Source organism: Oncorhynchus nerka, linkage group LG15 (genome assembly GCF_034236695.1).
Source record: "Oncorhynchus nerka isolate Pitt River linkage group LG15, Oner_Uvic_2.0, whole genome shotgun sequence".
Lineage (NCBI taxonomy): Eukaryota > Metazoa > Chordata > Actinopteri > Salmoniformes > Salmonidae > Oncorhynchus > Oncorhynchus nerka.
In genome coordinates, this window is record NC_088410.1 from 30,548,590 (window position 1) to 30,572,589 (window position 24,000).

General features: G+C 45.6%; 1 protein-coding gene across 5 annotated transcripts in view; it reads left to right on the top strand.

The window, feature by feature from the left end:
• LOC115142427 (SH3 and PX domain-containing protein 2A-like) overlaps nucleotides 1–24,000 on the top strand; it is a 118,013-nt gene that overhangs the window by 26,510 nt on the left and 67,503 nt on the right. For all 5 annotated transcript variants that reach the window (XM_065001497.1, XM_065001501.1, XM_065001498.1 and 2 more), the window contains exons 3-5: nucleotides 6,774–6,849; nucleotides 9,534–9,610; nucleotides 13,989–14,080. In XM_065001497.1, the coding sequence (XP_064857569.1) occupies nucleotides 6,774–6,849; nucleotides 9,534–9,610; nucleotides 13,989–14,080 (245 nt within the window). The remainder of the gene's footprint in view (nucleotides 1–6,773; nucleotides 6,850–9,533; nucleotides 9,611–13,988; nucleotides 14,081–24,000) is intronic.

Sequence of the window (24,000 nt, forward strand, 5' to 3'; positions counted from 1 at the left end):
GCGTTCTTTCCTCCCACGGGCTCATGCGTTCTCGAGCCCTGCGTGAACGTAGAACAACCGCAAGACAGGGTTCACCTGTGTGTTATAGTGTACAGATCTAGACCCAAAGATCCATTGGGTCTTTCCAGTTCCCACGGTTGTGTAATAAAGCCTACAAACGCGTGTTAATGACTAGCCCCAAAACTACGGCACCAAGCCTTGGGATACACAGTAAGCTTGAAATTCCAACCCCCGAATCCCATTCCCGTTCCAATCCCTGGATCCCATTCCCGTTCCAATCCATGGTATGATGATGGTGGGCTTCCTAAGACTTCCATAGCCTTTCCCTGGAGTCTTGTTCCAGGCCAAGGCCGGATCTGGTGTCTGGAAGCTGGAAGAGGAGAGCTGGAGCTATGATGGACGTTACCACATCCCAGCACCTGTTGCCTTGGGACTGGGGAGCTTCAAGTGGAACCTACAGGGTTACAACCTAACAACACTCCCCATTGACTTTACCAGAATATAGACAATTTCTCCAGAAACTCGAATCCATACATCACCTCACCCCCTTCTGAAATGGGTTAATACATGTTCCATCAAGACACCTGGAGGCACCGAGCTGTGATTTGTCGAGATCGAATGCCAAGGTCCCAATTTATATATAGAGCCGCAACTGTGAATGATTGTGGTTGGAGGGAGCACTAGCTCGCTATTCGCTAACCCCTGTTTCCCCGGATCCAGACATCTGTCTCTAGAAACTCGATACCTCGGGCCACTAATGCATGTCCAGACTTGATTCATGTTGTCCATTCGTCTCCTCAGTCGCTCTGTCTTTTGTGTGGATAGCGCCGGAGTGGTATAGCCTGGTCCCAGATCTGTTTGTGCTGTTTTGCCTAACTCACATGGTCAATATCACAAGATAGCACAAACTGATCTGGGACCAGGCGAGTAGTGGTAGGATTAAGAAGGAATAAGGGAAGAACCTGCGTTCTGTTCTGGCAATACTAGACAGGCAGAATATCAATTAGTTTGAACCCTTCCCTCCCTCCCCCTTCAGCCCCCTTTCATTTCCTGCCTTGTTTACACCAACATGTCTTGTAATTAGTGGATTAAAGCGAGTTTCTAGAGAGAGAGAGAGTCCAGGGCTGCATCTCACACAGCACCCTATTCCCTCTATAGTGCACCACGTTTGACCAGGTCCCAAAAGGCTCTGGTCAAAAGCAGTGCAATGTACAGCATAGGGAGTAGTGTACCATTTGGGCCGCAGACCCAGGAAATAAATGAATCCGCCTCCGCCCACCATTACAAGCTACACAGACTCACTATGTTGACACTACACTGAGTCAACCTGACTGCTGCTAATTGTTTAGAGTTGGTTTGATTCTCAGTCGGACCATGTGATCATTACCGTGGAAATGGTGGGATCACATGGTTCTTCAGTGTTATGTGGGCCGTGAGTTTGTTTCATAAGTGGGGAGCTCCCAAGTGTGTGCGTGTGTCTTTGTGTGCTTGTGCGTCTATCTGTGTGTGACTGTGTGTTCTGTCACTGAGCTCTGTCAACTGTGTGGTTCAACCAGGGGTAGCTCCTCTTGAGTCACTCTTCACAGGTCACATGACCGTCAACAGGAAGTGAAGCGTGTCCATGAGCTCTCTCTCTCTCTCTCTCTCTCTCAATTTGATTCAATACAAAGGGGCTTTTTTGGCATGGGAAACATAATGTTTATATTGCCAAAGCAAGTGAATAAACAAAAGTGAGAAGAAAAAGTGTGAAGAAACAGATTTAACAAAAACATCAACAAAAAACTATTAGAAATAGTAAACAGTAAACATTGCACTCAAAAAGGTTTAAAAAGGATATAAAAAATATATATTATATATTATTATATATTATATTATAAAATATATTATATTATCAGAACACTGTACAAAGCTCATCTCTCTCCTCTCTCTCTTCTGTCTCTCTTTCACTCTCCTCTCTCTCTTTGTCCTCCTGTCTCTCGCTTCTCTCTCTCTTTCTCTCCATCTCTCTCCTCTCTCCCCCTCTTTCTCTCCCTCTCTTTCTCTCTCCTCTCTCTTTCTCTCCCTCTCTTTCCTCTCTCTCTTTCTCTCCCTGTCTCTCTTTCTCCCCTCTCTCTCTTTCTCTCCCTCTCTCACCTCTCTCTCTCTTTCTCTCCCTCTCTCTCTCCCCCTCTCCCCCTCTCTCTCCCCTCTCTCTCCCTCTCTCTTTCTCTCTCTCTCTCTCCTCTCTCTCCCTCCCTCTTTTTCTCTCTCGCTCTCTCTTTCTCTCTCTCTCCCTCCCTCTTTTACTCTCTCTCCTCTCTCTCTCCTCTCGCTCTCTCTTTCTTTCTCTCTCTCTCTCTCTCTCTCTCTCTCTCTCTCTCTCTCTCTCTCCCTCCCTCTTTTTCTCTCTCTCGCTCGCTCTCTCTTTCTCTCTCTCTCTCCCTCCCTCTTTTTCTCTCTCTCCTCTCTCTCTCTCTCTCTCTCGCTCAAACTCTCTCTCTCCAATACACAGCGGACTCTTTAACTTTAACTTAAATCTCATTCCCACAACTCCATATATGGCGTGCCTATTATAAGCCACTGTGCATGATATGAAGAGGGGCCTGCTGCAGCTGTGGGCCATGGCCTACAATGTTATCCATATTCAAAGCACATTTCCAACACGAACGCCTTGTTACAGTGCACCTCGGATTTCACCAGCAGTGCCGGGTTCACGTGCTAGTCGGAACTGTTGAAGCTAGGGTTCTAAATGTCTTTATGTGACCAATAACATTTGATTTGATTTGACTAGGGAACTCAGAAATGTACGTCTTGCTAACTGGTTGTAGTTATAGACTTTCAACCAGTTAGCAAGTCGGACATTTCGGAGTTTCCATTTTTTTCCCCGACTAGCATGTGAATGCAGCAATAATGATAAGTCCTCATAGCAGAGATGATGTAGGGATAGAATTCTTAGAGATACTCACTGACAATAGAGGAAAAGAAACATGTTCTGTGTGTCTCTTTTTTTCCCGACCTGACTCCTCTAATAGTGGTCCAGAGCCTCACAGTCTTATCCAATCAGAACGCTTCAGAACACTCACACTCATTCTCTCTAGGCTGGTTACCAAGGAGACAGAGTCAGGTCTGAGAAGTAGTAGCTACAGCCATAGTCCCAGTTGGTATTAGATAGAACGTTGTGGCCCTGCTCGCCTGTGGGGGAAACAACCTGTGGTTACCTAGGTTACCCCATTGGCTCACAGCAAAAACTTGACCTTTTTCAGATGCAATTTTTTGTGTTGTCCACTTGTTTTATTCAATTACAAAACTACATTTTAGAAAAGTACAAGATGTCTAAAGATGACTTTTCAACATTGCCTGCTCCCGAGCGTTGTCACTACTTAGAGAAACACAATATTGTAGGGCTTCCCTCTAGCCCCTTTTCATGACAGTGCCTGCAGCGTGAGTGTTAGCTAATTAGCCAAGACCAACAACACAAATAAATGGACTATACAGCTACAAGTAATGAGTGGAGTTACAAACGGACAACACCAAGCAAGTTTTTATTTTATTTTTTGAATTGTATTTTATTTTAAGGGGTGGATCAGCTTAATGTTGCGGAAACAATGTTGCTTCCAATGTCATTGTCTGCATCATTTCCAACCCCCATAATTTTTGGGGAAATATATATATCCATACACGTATGCATATATATACACATATATACATACACATACCTATATAGACATACTTTTTAAAAAGAATATACCTTTATTATTATTCCCCGCAAACCCTTCCGCCGATCCCCCAATTGGAGTAAACTAATAAACACTTCTGCTTCTACCTTCAATCCATACATCTTATACACACTCTACAGACACAGTCTACTTTACAATAGTTCTCTCTTGTTTGTTCTTAGTCCTTCCTCTATTTCTGATGTCCATCCAGTTTGATTTCTATTTGTAACTCTGCTATTTCACAAGAGTTCCGTACCTATATACATTTTACAGATCCTGTATGCTTTACATTGTTTACCTTAACACCAAGCAAGTTAAATGTCTTAACAGTGATGACATGTTTTCCCACAAACATAGGTACGTGTCCTACCTACTTGGACACGAGGACCCCACATTCCCCACTCTCCAACGCCAATTAGCCCGAAGCCACAGCACAGGGCTCATCTAGCAGGCTCTATTTCCCTACAAGAGGGGGCATTGCGAACCGTAGGTCGGGATTCTTTTTGACCGGGTTACATTAAACAACACAGCAGCTTTTCTGCATGTTTTGTTATTTCTGTATAGCAACAAAAAAAAAATGAAAATGAAGTTGCCTTTTATACAGTGGGGGTAAATTGTTGGGCGTTGTCGAGGAGAATGTCGTATAATTCCGTGAATACCGACTGGGACTATTGTTCTGAATGAGGCTGCGTTCTCGTGTTCTTTTTTCTGCTTCATATCGTCCGGGGATTTTTATTCCCACCTGTTTTGGTGGTGCCGGAATTAGCGCCCCTCGCCCCTGTTCAGAGAGACAACATTTTTCTATGGTCCCACATTTCCCGATGGGATGGGGAAAACGCGTCTCCGAGAGCCAGGAGTCTGTCCAGGGAGTGGAGGAGAGATGGGGAGAGGAAAGGGAGAGATCTGGGTATTTTAGGGTGAGGGAAGAGGAACGGCAATCGGCGGCAATTTTTAAAAACATCTACAAGTTTTGAACTTGGTCCAACGAGGCCAACTAGGATCATTTGGATCGAACCACTAATAAACAGAGGGGAGACAGCTAACTTGATTCAGTATGTTGATTGAGGAAATTAGGCAAGTCAGTAAACTCTTTGTTCAATTGAAGCAGACAACAGCTGGATTATGTCCTGTATGGTCTCAGCAAGGTTTCTTTTAGTGATTCTAGCCCTCAATTTATAACACCTACTACACAGCAGCACAGGAACTTCACAGCAAACTGTCAAAGTACCTCTTCATCCTCCTTACGTCTTTAGGCTTTGTTGACACAGTTTTACTGTGAGACAGTAACTCCTAGTCATAAGATACTAATTCCCATTGCTACCTATTAGCTACTGCTACCTACGTGTCCCTCGCAGCTACATTTTGGTCAGAAAAAGTTTTATGTTAAGCTGGTCTTAGTTGTTTGGCTCAAGCAGTCAAACCACCAAGGTTGCCTTCAGAACAGAGTGGACCACCACTCAGCAGCTTACCCCCAGGAAGACCAGCCCCTCCACTGGGACAAGGCATATAGAGTTTTCCCCTGTGAGAGCGAAACAAGACTGAACTGAGCTGCGGTCCCAGTCAGGGAAGACAAAGCATACAAATAGAATACCACCGGCCCACCCGTCACAGACCCATTGATTTGAATGGGAATTTCTGTTCTAGTAATTCTATTTCTATGAGAAAGAGAAACCCAGCGGAGTTTAGTGTCTGGGAAGAATCCAGTCAACATGGGGCTGTGTGTATACGTATTCTGACCCAGACACAGAGAGAGAACTGGGTTTGGACCTGTCACTCGTCCCCGTTAGATTGTTTATTCACCTGGTTCCTCTGGGTCTTTACCCTGCCCTGATGCACACCAGATTTATGGTGTGTGGTCTCTCTCTTTCTCTCTCTGGTTTTCTGTGTCTCTTTCTCTGTCACACACATCCGCATACATAAGCACACACACACACACACACACACACACACACACACACACACACACACACACACACACACACACACACAATAAATACTTTATTTGAATCCACCAATCAGATTTACATTTAAAAAAAGTTCCAAACATTTCAAAGGTTCCTGTATGCATAGCACTCAGATAGCACCTCCTTCTCCAAACAGCTAGGCTTCCCAGGACAGCTGAAACAGAGCAGTATCCAGCCTACTGCTTTGCCCTAGTTTTTGTCAGGCCCGCAATCTGGAGTCCACACACTGCAAGGCTGTGTACGTGGCAGAGGCTGCCAAATATAAGCGCCACCAGCTTGCACCTCCACCCGAGGCTGTCCAAGCGTGCCGCGAGGGGCTGGTATTTAAGCAGCTTGCCGGCAAAGGCCTGTTCCATGTAGCCGTCAAATGAGCAGCCCACTTCCACACACACTTCCACACTTACACACACACACACACACACACACACACACACACACACACACACACACACACACACACACACACACACACACACATTTTCTCTCTATCTCTTCTCTCTCTTCTCTTCTTACAGTATATATATGCTGCAGACAGAATAGGCTTCTTCCCCCACAGCCCCATTTACTTTTCCTAATCCCCCCCCCCTGATTTATTTAGGGGTTGAAATTGGATAAACACAATATGGCCGACAATGGCTGGCATCTCTGACCTCTGCAGTTTGTGTGGGTGTGTGGAAAAAGTCCCTGTGTGTGTGTGTGTGTGTGTGTGTGTGTGTGTGTGTGTGTGTGTGTGTGTGTGTGTGTGTGTGCGCGCACGCAGTTCCCTCTAACCCCGGTGTCAGCACTTCTCCCCCCTTAGTACCACGATGGCTTTATGAATAAATCGACTCACATTAACTCCTCTCCACCACAAGCAGAAAAACACCATGCAGCGTTTGTCCCTGTCCGGATGGGAATTTAAAATGTGTCTGAGCTTTGATATGATATCATCTCTGATGCTGTGATCGGAGTGGCGGGGAATTTTAAATACTGAGCCCAGCTGTTTCTTTCAGTGGAATTCAATGAAACACTATTCAGTTCCTCAGTGAGCTGAAGTACATTTGTAAATGTTTGCCAAATAGTTCTCTCATTCTTAAATTAATACAAAAATGTCTGTGTGTGTTGGTCTTTACAGATGCAGATTCTTGACAAGTTCCCAATCGAGGGAGGGCAGAAAGATCCCAAAAAGAGAATCATCCCATTTCTCCCAGGTGAGTCTCCATCATTTCTCCCAGGTCAGTCCCCATCATTTCTCCCAGGTCAGTCCCCATCATTTCTCCCAGGTCAGTCTCCATCATTTCTCCCAGGTCAGCCTCCATCATTTCTCCCAGGTCAGTCTCCATCATTTCTCCCAGGTCAGTCTCCATCATTTCTCCCAGGTCAGTCCCCATCATTTCTATCAGGTCAGTCTCCATCATCTCTCCCAGGGCAGTCTCCATCATCTCTCCCAGGTCAGTCTCCATCATTTCTCCCAGGTCAGTCTCCATCATTTCTCCCAGGTCAGTCTCCATCATTTATCCGAGGTCAGTCTCTATCATTTTTTCTCTCCATCTCTCCTTTCCTTTCCTTCTTCTCTCCACACGTATAACGTATTTCACACTCCGATAAGCAAAGCCCCTGTCAACCCCAATGGCCCTTAACATTGAACCCGACCAACACTCTAATCGATCCCTTGCCATATATGGCCATAAGATCTAATGACATGACACTATCCATAGGGACTTATTGGAGTTTATAAGGAAGTACAGTCTGACTTGAGGCAGACAGACACCACCATGACAGTCAAGTCACCGATAGCGCTGACTCGGCAGGAAGTTACACCGCGTCAGTATCCTGCTCGTATCGACGCCCCTCCTAGTGTCGTTCATACATTATTCATCAGTCGGTCCATCCAGTTGACTGTCTCTCTGAGGTGCAGCAGCAGGCAGGTGCTGACAGTGTGTCTGTCTGATGTGGGAGTGAAAGACACACAATGGAAAAAGAGATCGAGGAAGAGATGGTGGAACAGAGAGAGAGACAACACTCCTGCTGTGCGAGTGAGAGGCTTCTGTCTGTTTACTGTTTATGTTGGTTAGGCTCTCTTAGAGCCTGATGGAGACCACATGCTCTCAGCCCTCTCCCTACCCGTGCCTGGCCACCCAGACTTATTGCCCCGGCCAAAACGCCACACCCTGAACATTTGTTTCTTCCCCACATTGAGTCTGATCTTGACTCCCCCTCCACGACCATTCTAGAACGCGAACACATTCGGACCGTCTGATCGGTGCTCAAACAAATGTTGTTGTTTATATAGGTTGGGGGGAACGGGGAGGGGTGAAATACAGGCCTCTCCGGTAACGTGTGGGTCACTCTGTGTCCGGCGGGGCGGCTCTTCGGTCTGTGTTAATGAACAAAAGTGAGAGAACGATGAGTCCGGTTTCAATACGTGCCCTCAACTTGCGCCGGGTGGCCTGCTGCCCGGGGAATGGGTCCTCTTCCATTGGGGCCAAAGAAAAGGAAGAGAGAGAGTCGAACCCCCCCGAGTGAGTGAACCTCTACTTATACCCATTTTGAGTAACGAGGGACAGGTGGGACCAATTCCAGGTGCCAATTGGTTGCAGCACCTGGACTGGGTAATATTGGTGTTGATTCACCAGCCCCAGTTGGTGCCTGTAGAGCTGTCCATGGTGCTGACTCACCTTGGCCTGGTAAGCCCTCTGGAGCTGACCAAGGTCCTGCTCCTTCCTTTGTAGCTCCCTGCTGGCCCCCTTGGTTGCCACAGTCCCAGAGACCGATGGGTTGGGCCCGAGCCAGATCACATGTGGGTAAAGCGATTTAAAAAAGAATTGGTCATTGGTTTTGATATTCTGGCTAGAGATGATCCTGTCGCTGATGACTTTGTTTTGTACAACATGCCTCGTCACCACAAACAACTTCTATGATGGCAGATTCAAGCCAAGGTATGTAGCCAACACATAGCATTGGGAGAATTCAGAGTCGCCAGGCAGTCCCCACCCCGCCAACCCACCTCACATTAAGCCACCTGGGTGTCAACCAAAACATCCACCTCCATCTGTTTACATACCTTTTGTAACATTTATTTTGAACGGAGAGTCTCATCGAGATATAACACCTCTTTTGCAAGAGATACCTGTTCAAGAGGGCGGTAGTCAGCAGCGTTACAAAATTAGTCGCACCAAATACAATGTCTTCGTCCAGTTCAGATGTGGAAATGTGTCCATGGCAACTTCTTTGAAATAGTCCCCATAGGATTCACTCAATTACACACAATGTTAGCAGCTGGCCATCAAAGACTTAGGTTTTGCAAGTCAGAGTTATGGCTGGAGATTCCCTGTTGTTTCCATGATTGTCTCTGATATAAGAAACTCCAGTACTGCACTATTACCCCTCTACTATTCATTATTCAAAGTATTGCTGGCAATCAGAACGCACACAGTCTGTCCCCAGTTCTTCCTCTCATCCTCTGTGTCTTCAGTTCACAGGAAGGGTAATTTGATCACTTCCCGTGGGACTGTAGGGACCGCGGCATACCCTGGAGTAGGGGGCGTTTTGATTGGCTGGTGCCATTTTTCTTTGAAGTCACTGAGTTAGACTAGATACATAACCTCCAAGCGCTTAAATCCCATTTGATATGTTAAGAGGGCAATGCAGGACAAGACCGTTCACTATGAGAGTATGCGAGTGAGATTGTCGTGGTTCAGAAGTCTTTCATATGTTACTGACATCTGGTGTTAGCCTGTGGTAATACACAAACACACTAAAGGTTTGTCCTCTGCTACGAGACAGGATTGTACTGGTCTTTAATTTATTACAGTTTTACACTCTCTAACATCTAAAATGTGTCCTTCCTAACTACTCTCTCTCTCTCATTTTCCCTCCCGCCTCCCTCCCTCAGGTAAAATCCTGTTCAGGCGGAGTCATGTGCGTGATGTGGCCATGAAGAGGCTACGTTTCATCGATGACTACTGCAGGGTGAGCGAGGAGGCATTACTGTCAAAACACACACACACACACACACACACACACACACACACACACACACACACACACACACACATGCGCTGTAAACCTCCTGTCCCACTTGAGCTCCCCCCTGTCACATGTTATTGGGATTTAGGGGTCAGAGGTCAGGGGTGACAGATGGTAACCAGACACACGTGTCAGCGAACACCTCAGGCGTGAGGTTAAACACGGGTGTAGAAGGGTACATGTGTTGACTGGGGGGGTTTTCAGTTTGCACCACAATAAGATGGTGTTGTCGGTTGCACATTTCTGTGCAAATACTTGATACAATACAGTCTTGTCCCTTAACTCATCTTGCTGCCGAGTTTTAAAATAAATATTTTTACGATGTTCAGGGGCAGTTACAAGGCTAGCAAACCTACAACGGCCCAACCGAGGAAATGTTTTTCAAATACTTAGCTAGTCTGAAAACACATTGTCATACACACGGGTCTCTAAGGCTTTGGTTTATTCTGGTCATGAAGTTTTAGAAAGAGATTTGTCCTAGTTCTGTTTAGTTTAGAACACACAAGAACACTTCTGAGTGCCCAACAAAAGATAGACTTTAAAAAGCTACCCACTCTTTCAAATAAATAGATAAAGATAAATAGAGAAAGGCTATGCCCTCGGTATTTAATTTTAATGAAACTTTTCTAAAACTCCCCCAAACTTCAGCCTTTGGTTATTCAACAGTCTGACAAGAAAGCTCTTATTGTTTCCCCTTTGTTTAGTCTCTCTCTCTCTCTCTCTCTCTCTCTCTCTCTCTCTCTCTCTGTCTCTCTCTCTCGTTCTCTCTCTCTCTCTCTCTCTCTCTCTCTCTCTCTCCCTCTCCCTCTCCCTCTCCCTCTCCCTCTTTCTCTCTCTCTCTCTCTCTCTCTCTCTCTCTCTCTCTCTCTCCCCCTCTCCCTCTCCCTCTCTCTCCTCTTTCTCTCTCTCTCTCTCTCTCTCTCTCTCTCTCTCTCTCTCTCCCTCTCCCTCTCCTCTCTCTCCTCTCCCTCTCTCTCTCTCTCTCTCTCTCTCTAAAAAGTGAACAAGAAATATTACACTCATGCAAGTTCCAAAATAATGAAGACAATTCACATGTCATATTGTCTCTATGTAACGATAGGCAAATAGTTGAAGTAAAAGTTTGTTCTTCACCCTTTTCTTTTGGCAACAGGTCAGAAGGTCATCTTGCTGCTGTGATAGATCTGCTGCACAGATAGATATGGGAGTTTATCTAAATTGGATTTGTTTTCAAATTCTTTGTGGGTCTGTGTAATCTGAGGGAAATATGTGTCCCTAAAATGGTCATACATTTTGCAGGAGGTTAGTTAGTGCAGCTTAGTTTCCACCTCATTTTGTGGGCAGTGTGCACATAATCAGTGTGCACATAACCAGTGTGCACATAATCAGTGTGCACATAATCAGTGTGCACATAACCAGTGTGCACATAATCAGTGTGCACATAACCAGTGTGAACATAACCAGTTACTCTTTTTTTCTCCCCAATATGTAGTTACAGTCTTGCCTCATCGAGAGCCGTGTGTCCTCCGAAACATAACCCAACCAAGCCGCACTGCTTCTTGAAAAAATGCCCGCACCAATGTGTCGGAGGAAACTCCGTACACCTGGCGACTGTGTCAGCGTGCACCCGCCACAGCGTGCGGGATGGGACAAGGACATCCCTGCCGGCCAAACACTCCCCTAATGCAGACGACACTGGGTCAATTGTGTGCCGCCCCATGGGTCTCCCAGCTGCGACAGAGCCTGGACTTGAACCCAGAGTCTCTAGTGGCAGAGACCACTGCACCACTCAGGAGGCACCTAGCCTGTCTTCTCTTGAGAGCCAGGTCTGCCTACGGCAACCTTTCTCAATAGCAAGGCTTCTCTCTCTGCCCCTGTCTCTCCCCCTCTCTCTCCCTCTCTCTCTACCCTCCCTCTCCTCCTCACCCTCTCCCTCCACTGCCTCCTCACCCCCCCCTCTCTCTTGCTACCTCTCCCTCTCTCTCAATTCAATTTCAATTTAAGTGCTTTATTGGCATGTCTACATTGCCAAAGCAAGTGAAATAGATAATAAACAAAAGTGAAATAAACAATAAAAAAATGAACAAAAGTTATTTCTCTCTCTCTCCCTCCCCCCTCTCTCACTTTCTCTCTCACTTTCTCTCTCTCTGTCTCTCTCACACACACACACTTACTCGCTCTCTCTCACTTACCCCCTCTCTCTCACACACACTTACTCCCCCTCTCTCTCTCACACACACTTACTCGCTCTCTCTCACTTACTCCCCCTCTCTCTCTCACACACTTACTCCCTCTCTCTCTCTCTTTCCCTCTCTCCGCTCTCTCACTCTCTTTCTCTCCCCACCTCCCTTTTTCACACACCATGGTATCAAAGGCCAAGGATGTAAACAAACAAGGGGGCTGGACTGTCACACACACAATACAGCTGCTCCACCCGAAGTAGGGAAGGTGTGCAGTTTTCTGCCTCGAAAACACAGATAAAAGGGTGGACTTTATTGTCCAAGGCCACATCTTATAATCAGTTAAATCCAACATTTTGAAAGACTTTCTCTCAACTTGGATGATACGTTTTAATAACCTCCAAATACTCGTGCCCAGTCTTTATATAAATGCTCAAACACAACTTAAAGAAGCCGTCAGTCATGTCAGAAGCTAGCAGATTCATTATTTACCTAAAACAGCAGCACATTCCAGCAAAGCTAACATCACGTTTTGAAATTAACTTTCCTTGCTTCGTTTAATAGCACTATCATGAATCTAGGAAATACGTTTTGTGTGTCAGAGTGCAGTGTTTATTTCATTTCATAGCACAAACATTTGTTAGCATGTTTCTCACGCTGGCTTTAGCAGGCCTGCCCCGGCAAGGGCAGGGAAGTTGCCTAGAAACACATGCCTCAGAACAAATGCCTCGGGAGTCAACGTCTGCATAGCTTGACAAATTCCCATGATTTGTGAATCTGTTCGGACCGAAAAGCTGGTGCGACAGCTAAAATAGCTTTGACAAAAAAAAACATTTCAGCTAATAGGGAGAAGTATCTAACAAAATAACTACATTATTGCAGTCACTATGTAACGGTTTTCTTGAGTTGAAGGAGAGGCGGATCAAAACGCAGCGTGGTTGTTATTCATGGTTCTTTAATAAAGAAACTATACATGAATAGACTAACAAAACAAGTCATGTGCAAAACCAAACCAGCCCTATCTGGTGCAAACACAGAGACAGGAACAATCACCCACAAAACCCAACACCAAACAGGCTACCTAAATATGGTTCCCAATCAGAGACAATGACTAACACCTGCCTCTGATTGAGAACCATATCAGGCCAAACATAGAAATAGACAAACTAGACATGTAACATAGAATGCCCACTCAGATCACACCATGACCAAACAAAACATAGAAACATACAAAGCAAACTATGGTCAGGGTGTGACACACTAATCATAAACTATTTACATAATAGAAATGTTGGTACATTTGTGGACAAAATTCTTGCTTACTCAACTTTTAAAGGTTTAAAAAAAGAAAATAGCTTGTTATCTTATTTACTTAATATGTCTTAAAATATGTTTTATGTTTGGAGATGTTAAGAGATTGTTCTGCCTGTCTATCACTCATCATCTTCTGATCTGAACTTTACTACTTCCTGTTTGTTGTCACAAGACAAACAACAGAAGGATCGTGATGACACAGAAGGCCCTCTCAAGGGAATGTGAGAGGCTGGAGCCAAACCATCTGTATCACTAGCTGTCGTTTAATATAATATACACTTCCTCAATGACACATGACTAGAAAAGGAGCATATGAGTGCGGACGGGTATTTGCTCTTATTGTGAACAATGGAATATTAATTCATTTGAAGTTGTGCATTGTCCCTGTAAAATAAATCCCATCAATATGATATGGATGTTGTTCAACATCAATCTCAGATATAGTACTATATGTCCACCTATGTCTACCTTGTCATTGGCTCCTATTGATCTGTTCCTATAGTAGTGTGACTTAGCATGACCATTACAAATGGATGTCCATCCTCAGTGGAATAGGCTGACATATGATCTTCCATTGAATTGGAGCCAAACTCTGTGCTAAGGATTATGCTGTTATGTTTTGTAAAGGTAGAATGTCAAATGGATGTTGGAATGCATCCTCCGTAGTTCATCATTCCAAGAGCTGCTTTGTGTGGCACATTGTTGCACGGTATCTTACAACGGATATTCTCCCTCCCTCCCCTTTCCCCCTCTGCCCCCCCTCCTTCCCTATCCCCCCCCATCTCACTCACTTTTCTCTCTCTCTCTCTCTCTCTCTCTCTCTCTCTCTCTCTCTCTCTCTCTCTCAGGCTCTGGTCCGTCTCCCTCCTCAGTTGTCTCAGAGTGAGGAGGTGCTGCGCTTCTTTGAGACCAAAGCTGATGACCTCAACCCCCCAGTAGAGTGAGTATCTAACACACACACACACAGACACACAGACACACACACACACACACACACGCACACACACACACACACACACACACACACACACACACACACACACACACACACACACACACACACACACACACACACACACACACACACACAGTCTTGTACAACTAATCTTGTGGGGACACACAATTCAGTCACATGAAACATCCTATTTTCCCTATCCTTTAACCTTAACCCGGAAACTTAACCATAACTCTAACCTAACCCTAGCTCCTAACCCTAAAACGAACCCTAGCTCCTAACCCTAACCCTTAACCCTAACACTCATTTCGAACCTTAACCCTAAACTCCCTAGAAATAGCATTTGACCTCGTGGGGACCAACAAAATGTTTCCAGTTAGTCAAATTTTTGATCGTTTACTATTCTCGTGGGGACTTCTGGTCCACACTAGTATAGTTAACATGCACGCACGCACACACACACACACGCACGCACGCACGCACACACACACACACACACACCAATTCAAGGGGCTTTATTAGCATGGGAAAGCAAGTGAAATGGATAAACAAAAGTAAAATAAACTATAGAAAATGAACAGTAAATATAAGTAATTGCGGGGGAAAAATATATGTTTATCGACATTTATCAAACTATAATTATATTTTTTGCTGAAACCCATGAGTGCATGATCTCTCTCTCTAACTCTCACTCTAACAATGTGTGTCCTCACCAAACTGGGTCAATATTTCGCCCTGTCTCTTTCTCAAAACTTTCCCATCCTGCTGTGCGGTGTGTCTCAGAGAGAATCAGAGAGGCTGAGGCCTCATTGTTTACAGTGTGGGTCCTTTTGAACAGAGGAAGTGGAGGCCAGGCTTTGATGCCACCAGCAGGAGGGTAGAGGGTTCACACACTGATCCATGGACAGAGTTTGTAGGGCGGCCATGTTCCAAACACTAAAAGGGAACTATGGGGGTGTATACTGAGAAGTAGAGCTACTAATGTGCTGTCTATGTGGTAGATAGTTGGCTGACTATGGGGGGTTGTGTGTCTGTGTGTGTGTGTGTGTTTGTGTGTGTGTCTGTGTGTGTGTGTTTGTGTGTGTGTGTCTGTATGTGTGTGTGTGTGTGTCTGTGTGTGTCTGTGTATGTGTGTGTGTATGTGTCTGTGTGTGTGTGTGTGTGTGTGTGTGTGTGTGTGTGTGTCTGTATGTGTGTGTGTGTGTGTGTGTCTGTGTGTGTGTCTGTGTGTGTGTGTGTGTGTGTGTGTGTGTCTGTCTGTATGTGTGTGTCTGTGTGTGTGTGTGTGTCTGTATGTGTGTGTGTGTCTGTGTGTCTGTGTGTGTGTCTGTGTGTGTGTGTGTGGGTGTGTGTTTGTGTCGCTCAACGTCTTCCTACTTCTACACCTTTCCCATGAACTGTTGGTCCTATTGGGAAGTACTCAAGGCATGATTAACAATGTGTAAAAAAAAAGTGCCTTTGAACAGGGGTATGGTAGTAGGTGCCAGGCGCACCGGTTTGTGTCAAGAACTGCAACGCTGCTGGGTTTTTCCCACTTAACCGTTTCCAGTGTGTATCAAGACTGGTCCACCACCCAAAGGACATCCAGCCATCTTGACACAACTGTGGGAAGCATCGGAGTCAACATGGGCCAGCATCTCTGTGGAATGTTTTCAACACCTTGTAGGGTCCATTCCCTGACAAATTGAGGCTGTTCTGAGGGCAAAAAGGGGGGGGGGGTCACGTACACTCGCTGTACGTGACCATGTTCCAAAGTACCCTCTTTAGAACGTTTTGGTGTGTTCTCTAGTCAGCTCTTTTTCCAAGCTATGAAAAGTTCTAGCAAGCCTCTACACATTTGGGAAAAGGGAGAGAGAAGGTAGGAGATGGTGTGTGTGTGTGTGTGTGTGTGTGTGTGTGTGTGTGGATGACGGTATGTGTGTGTGTGTGTGTGTGTTGGGAGGGTGACAAGTTTCATACTTCTTGGAGATGTTCCTTTCCCCTCTGGGTACTTTTTAATTAGGGGAACGAAAACTGTGCTCTCCAAATTCACGTTCGAAAGCTCCAAATCAGTTGTAATAGACTGGTAACACACACGCATGCAGGCAAGCACACCACCTGAGGCGCAGACTCCCTAGTTAGATGCTGACATTTCTCATCCATGTTTCAATTACTCCTCTCATTATTTTATTCCCTTCCTCGCTTCTCTGCCTCTCCTCTGCCTCACTTCTCTGCCTCTCCTCTGCCTTGCTTCTCTGCCTCTCGTCTGCCTTGCTTCTCTGCCTCTCCTCTGCCTCGCTTCTCTGCCTCGCTTCTCTGCCTCTCCTCTGCCTTGCTTCTCTGCCTCTCCTCTGCCTCGCTTCTCTGCCTCTCCTCTGCCTCGCTTCTCTGCCTCTCCTCTGCCTTGCTTCTCTGCCTCTCCTCTGTCTCGCTTCTCTGCCTCGCTTCTCTGCCTCTCCTCTGTCTCGCTTCTCTGCCTCTCCTCTGCCTCACTTCTCTGCCTCTCCTCTGCCTTGCTTCTCTGCCTCTCCTCTGCCTTACTTCTCTGCCTCTCCTCTGCCTTGCTTCTCTGCCTCCCCTCTGCCTTGCTTCTCTGCCTCTCCTCTGCCTTGCTTCTCTGCCTCGCTTCTCTGCCTCTCTTCTGCCTTGCTTCTCTGCCTCTCTTCTGCCTCGCTTCTCTGCCTCTCCTCTGCCTCGCTTCTCTGCCTCTCCTCTGCCTCACTTCTCTGCCTCTCCTCTGCCTTGCTTCTCTGCCTCTCCTCTGCCTCGCTTCTCTGCCTCTCTTCTGCCTTGCTTCTCTGCCTCTCCTCTGCCTCGCTTCTCTGCCTCTCCTCTGCCTCACTTCTCTGACTCTCCTCTGCCTTGCTTCTCTGCCTCTCCTCTGCCTTGCTTCTCTGCCTCGCTTCTCTGCCTGTCTTCTGCCTTGCTTCTCTGCCTCTCTTCTGCCTTGCTTCTCTGCCTCTCCTCTGCCTTGCTTCTCTGCCTCTCCTCTGCCTTGCTACTCTGCCTCTCCTCTGCCTTGCTACTCTGCCTCTCCTCTGCCTCGCTTCTCTGCCTCTCCTCTGCCTCGCTTCTCTGCCTCTCTTCTGCCTTGCTTCTCTGCCTCTCCTCTGCCTCACTTCTCTGCCTCTCCTCTGCCTCGCTTCTCTGCCTCTCTTCTGCCTTGCTTCTCTGCCTCTCCTCTGCCTCACTTCTCTGCTTCCCGGTTGTTTAAATCCTTGCTTCTTTCACTGGAATGAAGAAAGGATGTGAGGAGAAAAGAGATAGAGAGAGGGAAGAGGAGAAGACAGCAGATATAGTGACCTCTGTCTCACGGTGATTTCCTGCTGAGGCTTAATAGAGTCCCTCCCTCCTCCCTCTTTCCTCCTCTTTTCTCTCGTTCTGTCCATCCCCAGCTCATAAATTCAAGTCTGCTTTAATTGACATGACAGCTCAAGGTTAGAAACGCTATTGCCAAAGTGGTTAGGATTCGATCAACAGCCTCTCTCTCTCTTTCTCTCTCTTTCTCCCTTCTCCCCTCCCTCATTCCTCCCCTCCCTAGCTGTATCGCTCACAGTCTTTCTATAGCTCCATTCATCGCTCTCTCCATCTTTTTCTCACTTCATTATCTCTCTCTTTCTCTCTCTCTCTCTCTCACTCTCTTGCTCTCTCTCTCTCGCTCTCTCTCTCTCCCTATTCTACCTCCCTCCTTCTTTGTATTCTCTATGACATGAGTGGTGCGGTCTATTTTGGTATGTAAAGACAACACATTAATCATGTAGTCCAGAGACAAGTCGGAGAAGACAAAGTCACATATCTCCATCAATAATACACACGTACACCCTATACCCTCAGTGTTCTCTCTCTCTCTCTTTCCCTCTCTTTCCCTCTCACCCCCCCTCTCTCACACACACACACACACACACACACACACACACACACACACACACACACACACACACAGACACACACACACCATCTCATTACATTGCATTGCTCTTGGCCAGTCCTCATCTCTAAAGGAAAGCCTGGCTAAGATTGTGACTCCATTATAGCATCAATATGTATGATAATGGACATGGAAAGTGGGGTAGACTAAAGGGACATGCTAAGCTTGTTCCTGTCTATTGTAACAATGGGAAGTAATGGTGGAGGTGGATTTTATCCATCTCTCATGTACTATTCTAGCACTCACACATTTCATAGTGGTGGTGCATTGCATCCAGAAAGGCTGCATCCTAAATGGCACACTATTCCTTATCGCCTCCACAGAAAATGTGTGCGCTATATAGGGAATAGGGTGCCATTTGAGATGCAGACATGGACTATTCTAGCAGTTACACATCATGATTCAGAAGTAGATTTCTGTCTGGGGGGAAATTGTATGGGCTTTCATCTTGGTTCCTTTCCTTCACATCCGCTAAATGGAAACGAATTAGAGGACATTTAGCAGTGAGATTGGCCACTGATTTACTTCCATGATTGGTGTGTGTGTGGTAGTGAGGAGGGGCGGTGTGTATGTTGTGTGTGTGTGTGTGTGTGTGTGTGTGTGTGTGTGTGTGTGTGTGTGTGTGTGTGTGTGTGTGTGTGTGTGTGTGTGTGTGTGTGTGTGTGACTATACTCCAGAGTAATCTGCAGGAGGAAAACTAATTTGAAACACATTAATCATGGAATTATAGGAGGCAGTTTGACCTGTTCCAAACAGGTGTGTGTGTGTGTGTGTGTGTGTGTGTGTGTGTGTGTGTGTGTGTGTGTGTGTGTGTGTGTGTGTGTGTGTGAGAGAGAATGTGTTGAATAGGAATTACCTTGGAAGTCAGGGCACCACGACAAAAAAAATGTTTTTTAGAGTTGCAATTTCCCAAATAAAGCTCTTCAGATATTTTATTATCTTATCGATTGCAGTCTTCTATTAATGTATTATTACCTCATCAGTCTCATTCCTGAACATCGCAAAACCTTGGATATCTGCACGAACCCTAGCATCATAATGAGAAAAAGTCCCTAGTCCCTAGTGGATGAAACCGATATGATGGCTTGGTAGACAAAGGAAAGGGGTGGGGACAGATAAGAAAGTGCAGGAGAACAGAATGGACCCACCACATACACACAATACGTTCATAGTAAATATGGATATTTTGCACCCTAACCACCGCTCATTTGGATTTTAGAAATGCAATTTACAAGTCTATGACTTTGTCGTCCCTCTCTGCGACTGCCGGTCCGTCTGCTGGATAGATTGTCGACAGAGATCAAAGTTTGTCCACCAGAGATCAAAGCCTTCTGTAGTTTTAGGTTTTTATAATGGATACGTCAGAGGACCATTCGGAAATGTTCTGAGAGTGGATACGTTTACCAGACTAAAGTATTTGAACAGCTGCAGCCGGTCTTTAGTTTGTAGATTTCTTCACCATTTCAGCTTGGGGATGATCTTCAAGTTCTCTGGTCTTGTCCTTTTGTAGAGTTGTAGTTCAAACCATTTTGCAACATCCGGCTCACGCCTTAGTCTGCTTGGTCTATAGAGTGGTAGCCATTCCAACGTGGGGACCTCATCCCTGTGTTCTCTTGACTATATTTAAATGGCCAAGCATTTCAACATGTAGCGACAGGGCCATGTTTTCTGATCTCAATGGTTGATTATTCAGGTCACAGCTAGAACCACTTTACCCACCGGCAGCAACCCGGCATGTTTTCGTCTATTGTACATTTTGTCGGATGTGGGTTTTATACTGGAGTAGAAAAGGGGGCGTTCCATGTCGCCGATGTAAATGTCTGTACTCACGGGGTGTGGTCACTGAGTTATAGTTAAAACTTTATATGAAAAAAATTATCTCATTTAGAAGGCTAACATCACATTTCATCTTCTCACAAATAGTTTCATATTTAATCATATACGTTCTACAATATTTAGATGTAAATCTGGTAACTGGGAAATGTACACATTCAGAGAAACAGTTATGATGTTCTGCTCTGGTAGTTACATTACAAATCAGTAAGGCATTCGACATGATTGTTCTTTAAGTACCCACAGACAGTTTCAACTGGTTGGAATACAGAAATATGTTTGGATTATTCAATCTTTTGAGGTTACCTTACTGCAAAACTTTCATTTTGGCAGAGTGAGGAAACGAGTTTCGGTATTTACGACAGCTATAAACCCGTGGTGGGAGAGAAAGAGAGAGAGGGGGGGGGGCTATGATCCTCACCCAAAAGGGGCACGTCATGACAGTGCATTATGTGTCCATTGTCCCTCCATCTGTTCCAAAAGAGAGAGAGAAAGACCCATGGAGATGTAGATAGATTAAAATAAAATAAAATGTTATTTGTCACATGCGCCAAATACAACAGGTATTACAGTGAAATGCTTACTTACAAGCCCTTAACCAACAATGCTTTAAGAAGTTTTAAAGAACAAAAAAGTGTTAAGAAAAAAATAGAAAATAAAGTAACTAATAATTAAACAGTAGCAGTAAAATAACAATAGCGAGGCTATATACAGTGGGTACCAGTTAGGTACAGGTTAGTCGAGGTAATTGAGGTAATATGTTCATGTAGGTAGAGTTAAAGTGACTATGCATAGATAATGAACAGAGAGTAGCAGCAGCGTAAAAGACTGGTCTGGGTAGCCCTTTGATTAGCTGTTCAGGAGTCTTATGGCTTGGGAGTATAATTTTTAAGAAGCCTTTTGGACCTAAACATGGCGATCCGGGACCGCTTGCCTTGCGGTTGCAGAGAGAACAATCTATGACTACAGTGGCTGGAGACAATTTGTAGGGCCTTCTTCGTTCACATTGGAGTGGGCCTAGGGTTTCTGGTATAATGGTGTTGATGTGAGCCATGACCAGCCATAAAAGCACTTCATGGCTACAGACGTGAGTGCTACGGTCGTTAGTCATTTAGGCAGGTTACCTTAGTGTTCTTGGGCAGAGGGACTATGGTAGTCTGCTTGAAAAATGCTGGTATTACATACTCAAGTCAGGGACAGGTTGAAAATGTCAGTGAAGACACCAGTTGGTCAGTGCATGCTCGGAGTACACGTCCTGGTAATCCGTCTGGCCCTGTGACCTTGTGAATGTTGACCTGTACAAAGGTCTTACTCACATCGGCTACGAAGAGCGTGATTACACAGCCGTCCGGAACAGCTGATGCTCTCATGCATGCTTCATTGTTACTTGCCTCGAAGCGAACATAGAAGTAATTTAGCTCGTCTGGTAGGCTCGTGTCACTGGGCAGATTGCGGATATTCTTCCCTTTGTAGTCTATAATAGTTTGAAAGCCCTGCCATATCCGACGTGTGTCGGAGCCGGTGTAGTACAATTTAATCTTAGTCCTGTATTGAAGCTTTGTCTGTTTGATGGTTCGTCGGAGGGCATAGTGGGATTTCTTATAAGCTTCCGAGTTAGATTCCTTCTCCTTGAAAGCGGCAGCTCTACCCTTTAGCTCAATGTGGATGTTGCCTGTAATCCATGGCTTCTGGTTGAGGTATGTACGTACGGTAATTGTGGGGATGACGTCATCGATGCACTTATTGATGAAGCCCGTGACTGATCTGGTGTACTCCTCAATGCCATCGGAAGAATCCCGGAACATATTCCAGTCTGTGCTAGCAAAACAGTCCTGTAGCTTAGCATCTGCTTCGTCTGACTACTTTCTTATTGACCGAGTCACTGGTGCTTCCTGCTTTAGTTTTTGCTTGTAAGCAGGAATCAGGAGGATAGAATTATGGTCAGATTTGCCAAATGGAGGGCGAGGGAAAGTTTTGTACGCGTCTCTGTGTTTGGAGTAAAGGTGGTCTAGAGTTATTTCCCCTCTGGTTGCACATTTAACATGCTGGTAGAAATTTGAGATTCCCTTCATTAATGTCCCCACCCAAGAGCGCCGCCTCTAGATGATCTTTTTCCTGTTTACTTATGGCCGTATACAGCTCATTGAGTTGTGCAGTCTTCGTGCCAGTATCGGTTTGTGGTCGTATATAGAAAGCTACGAAAAATACAGATTAAAACTCTCTTGGTAAATAGTGTGGTCTAAAGCATATCATGAGAGACTCTACCTCAGGTGAGCAAAACCTTCCTTAGATTTTGTGCACCAGCTGTTGTTTACAAATATACATAGACCGCCACCGCTGTTCTAGATAGAGCTTGCATGTATGTGTACTTTTGTACCTGTGTATAATATGGTAGCAGTCTGTCTCTGACTGTGACTACCAGACCATACAACATATCCTCCCTCCTCCTGCTCCATTGTCCCAACTCCCTCTCTTACCTCAGTCAGTGATCTCTCCACCTCCCCCTGTGCCTCCCTCAGGGCTGCCTGTGTAACAGATAGGCCAGTTGAAGCAGCAGACTAACAGCTCCAGCTAACAGCTTTAGCCACTCAACCCTGATGGATAAAGCTACTACTCCCTGCCCCCTGTAATCAATACTGGTCTACCCAGAGTATTGGGAGGCCCATAGCATTGTATCCAAAGTGATATGCTCTGTTTCAGCTTTCGAAACAGTGGCGAAAGCACTCTGAACCCAGCCTGGCATACAAACTGATATATGTGTGTGTGTCGGAGCGTAGGGCCCTCCTACTGTGTGTGTTGATTTTCAAACGGAGCGCCCGCACGCACACACACACAAACACACACACACACAGAGAGACAGAACGGGCAGCTCACTCCATTTGGACACGGAATTATATTTTGAAATGCTGCTTTGTGTGTGTTCATTTCAAAACTGAACGGATCAATGGAAGAATAGAAGTTGAGTAATTGTTTTGCAACAGTGTAACAAGTCAGATTGCTAGTATTGGGGTTTTGATGTTATCTGTGTTGTTAGGTTTGGCATTCGGAATTTGTGTGTGTGTGTGTGTGTGTGTGCGTGCGTGCGTGTGTGTGTGTGTGTACATGAGTATGATGAATAGTCGCAGTCAGTGCAGCAGTCAGTGTGGTGAAATGTGTCCACCTCATCAGTTACTGTAAAAGGAGGAGAGGAAAGGATGAGGAGGAGGGGGAGGAGTGGGGGTGAAGAGGGACCCTAGGGAGGGTATGGGGGTTAGGGGTGGAGGATTGATGGTGTAGAGTTAGCTCTTGAGCTTGACAGTCTAGACAAGAACACTGTCTCACATTGTTGTCTTGCACCCCCTTTCCTTTGTTTGCTGAAGCATGGAGGCCCACCTGAACAAACTGCTGTTAGAATAGGCAAACTGCTGTTAGGCAAACTGCTGTTAGAATGTACTTTATAGTACCTTTCATTAACACGCCATTAATAATATCATTGATTAGGCATGTGTTGGCTATTAGTAACACGTCCAATAGATACTCCTGTAGTACCCTCTGTTACTCCTACAGTATCCTCTGCTACTCCTATAGTACCCCCTGCTTCTCTTAAAGTATCCTCTGCTACCCCCGATAATATACTCTGCTACTCCTACGGTACCCTCTGTTACTCCTATAGTACCCTCTGCTACTCCTACAGTACCCTCTGTTACTCCTATTAGTACCCTCTGTTACTCCTGCCGTACCCTCTGTTACTCCTATAGTACCCTCTGCTACTCCTACAGTACCCTCTGTTACTTCTATAGTATCCTCTGATACTCCTACAGTACCCCCTGTTACTCCTATAGTATCCTCTGCTACTCCGATAATATCCTCTGCTACTCCTATAGTACCATATGTTACCCCGATAATACCTTCTGCTACTCCTACAGTACCCTCTGTTACTCCTGCCGTACCCTCTGTTACTCCTGTGTACCCTCTATTACCCCTTTGGTACCCTCTGTTACTCCTGTAGTACCCTCTGTTACTCCTACAGTATCCTCTGCTACTCATATAATATCCTCTGCTGCTCCTGCTATACCCTCTGCTACTCCTACAGTACCCTCTGCTACTCCTACAGTACCCTCTGTTACTCCTACCGTACCCTCTATTACTCCTGTAGTACCCTCTGTTACTCCTGTAGTACCGTCTG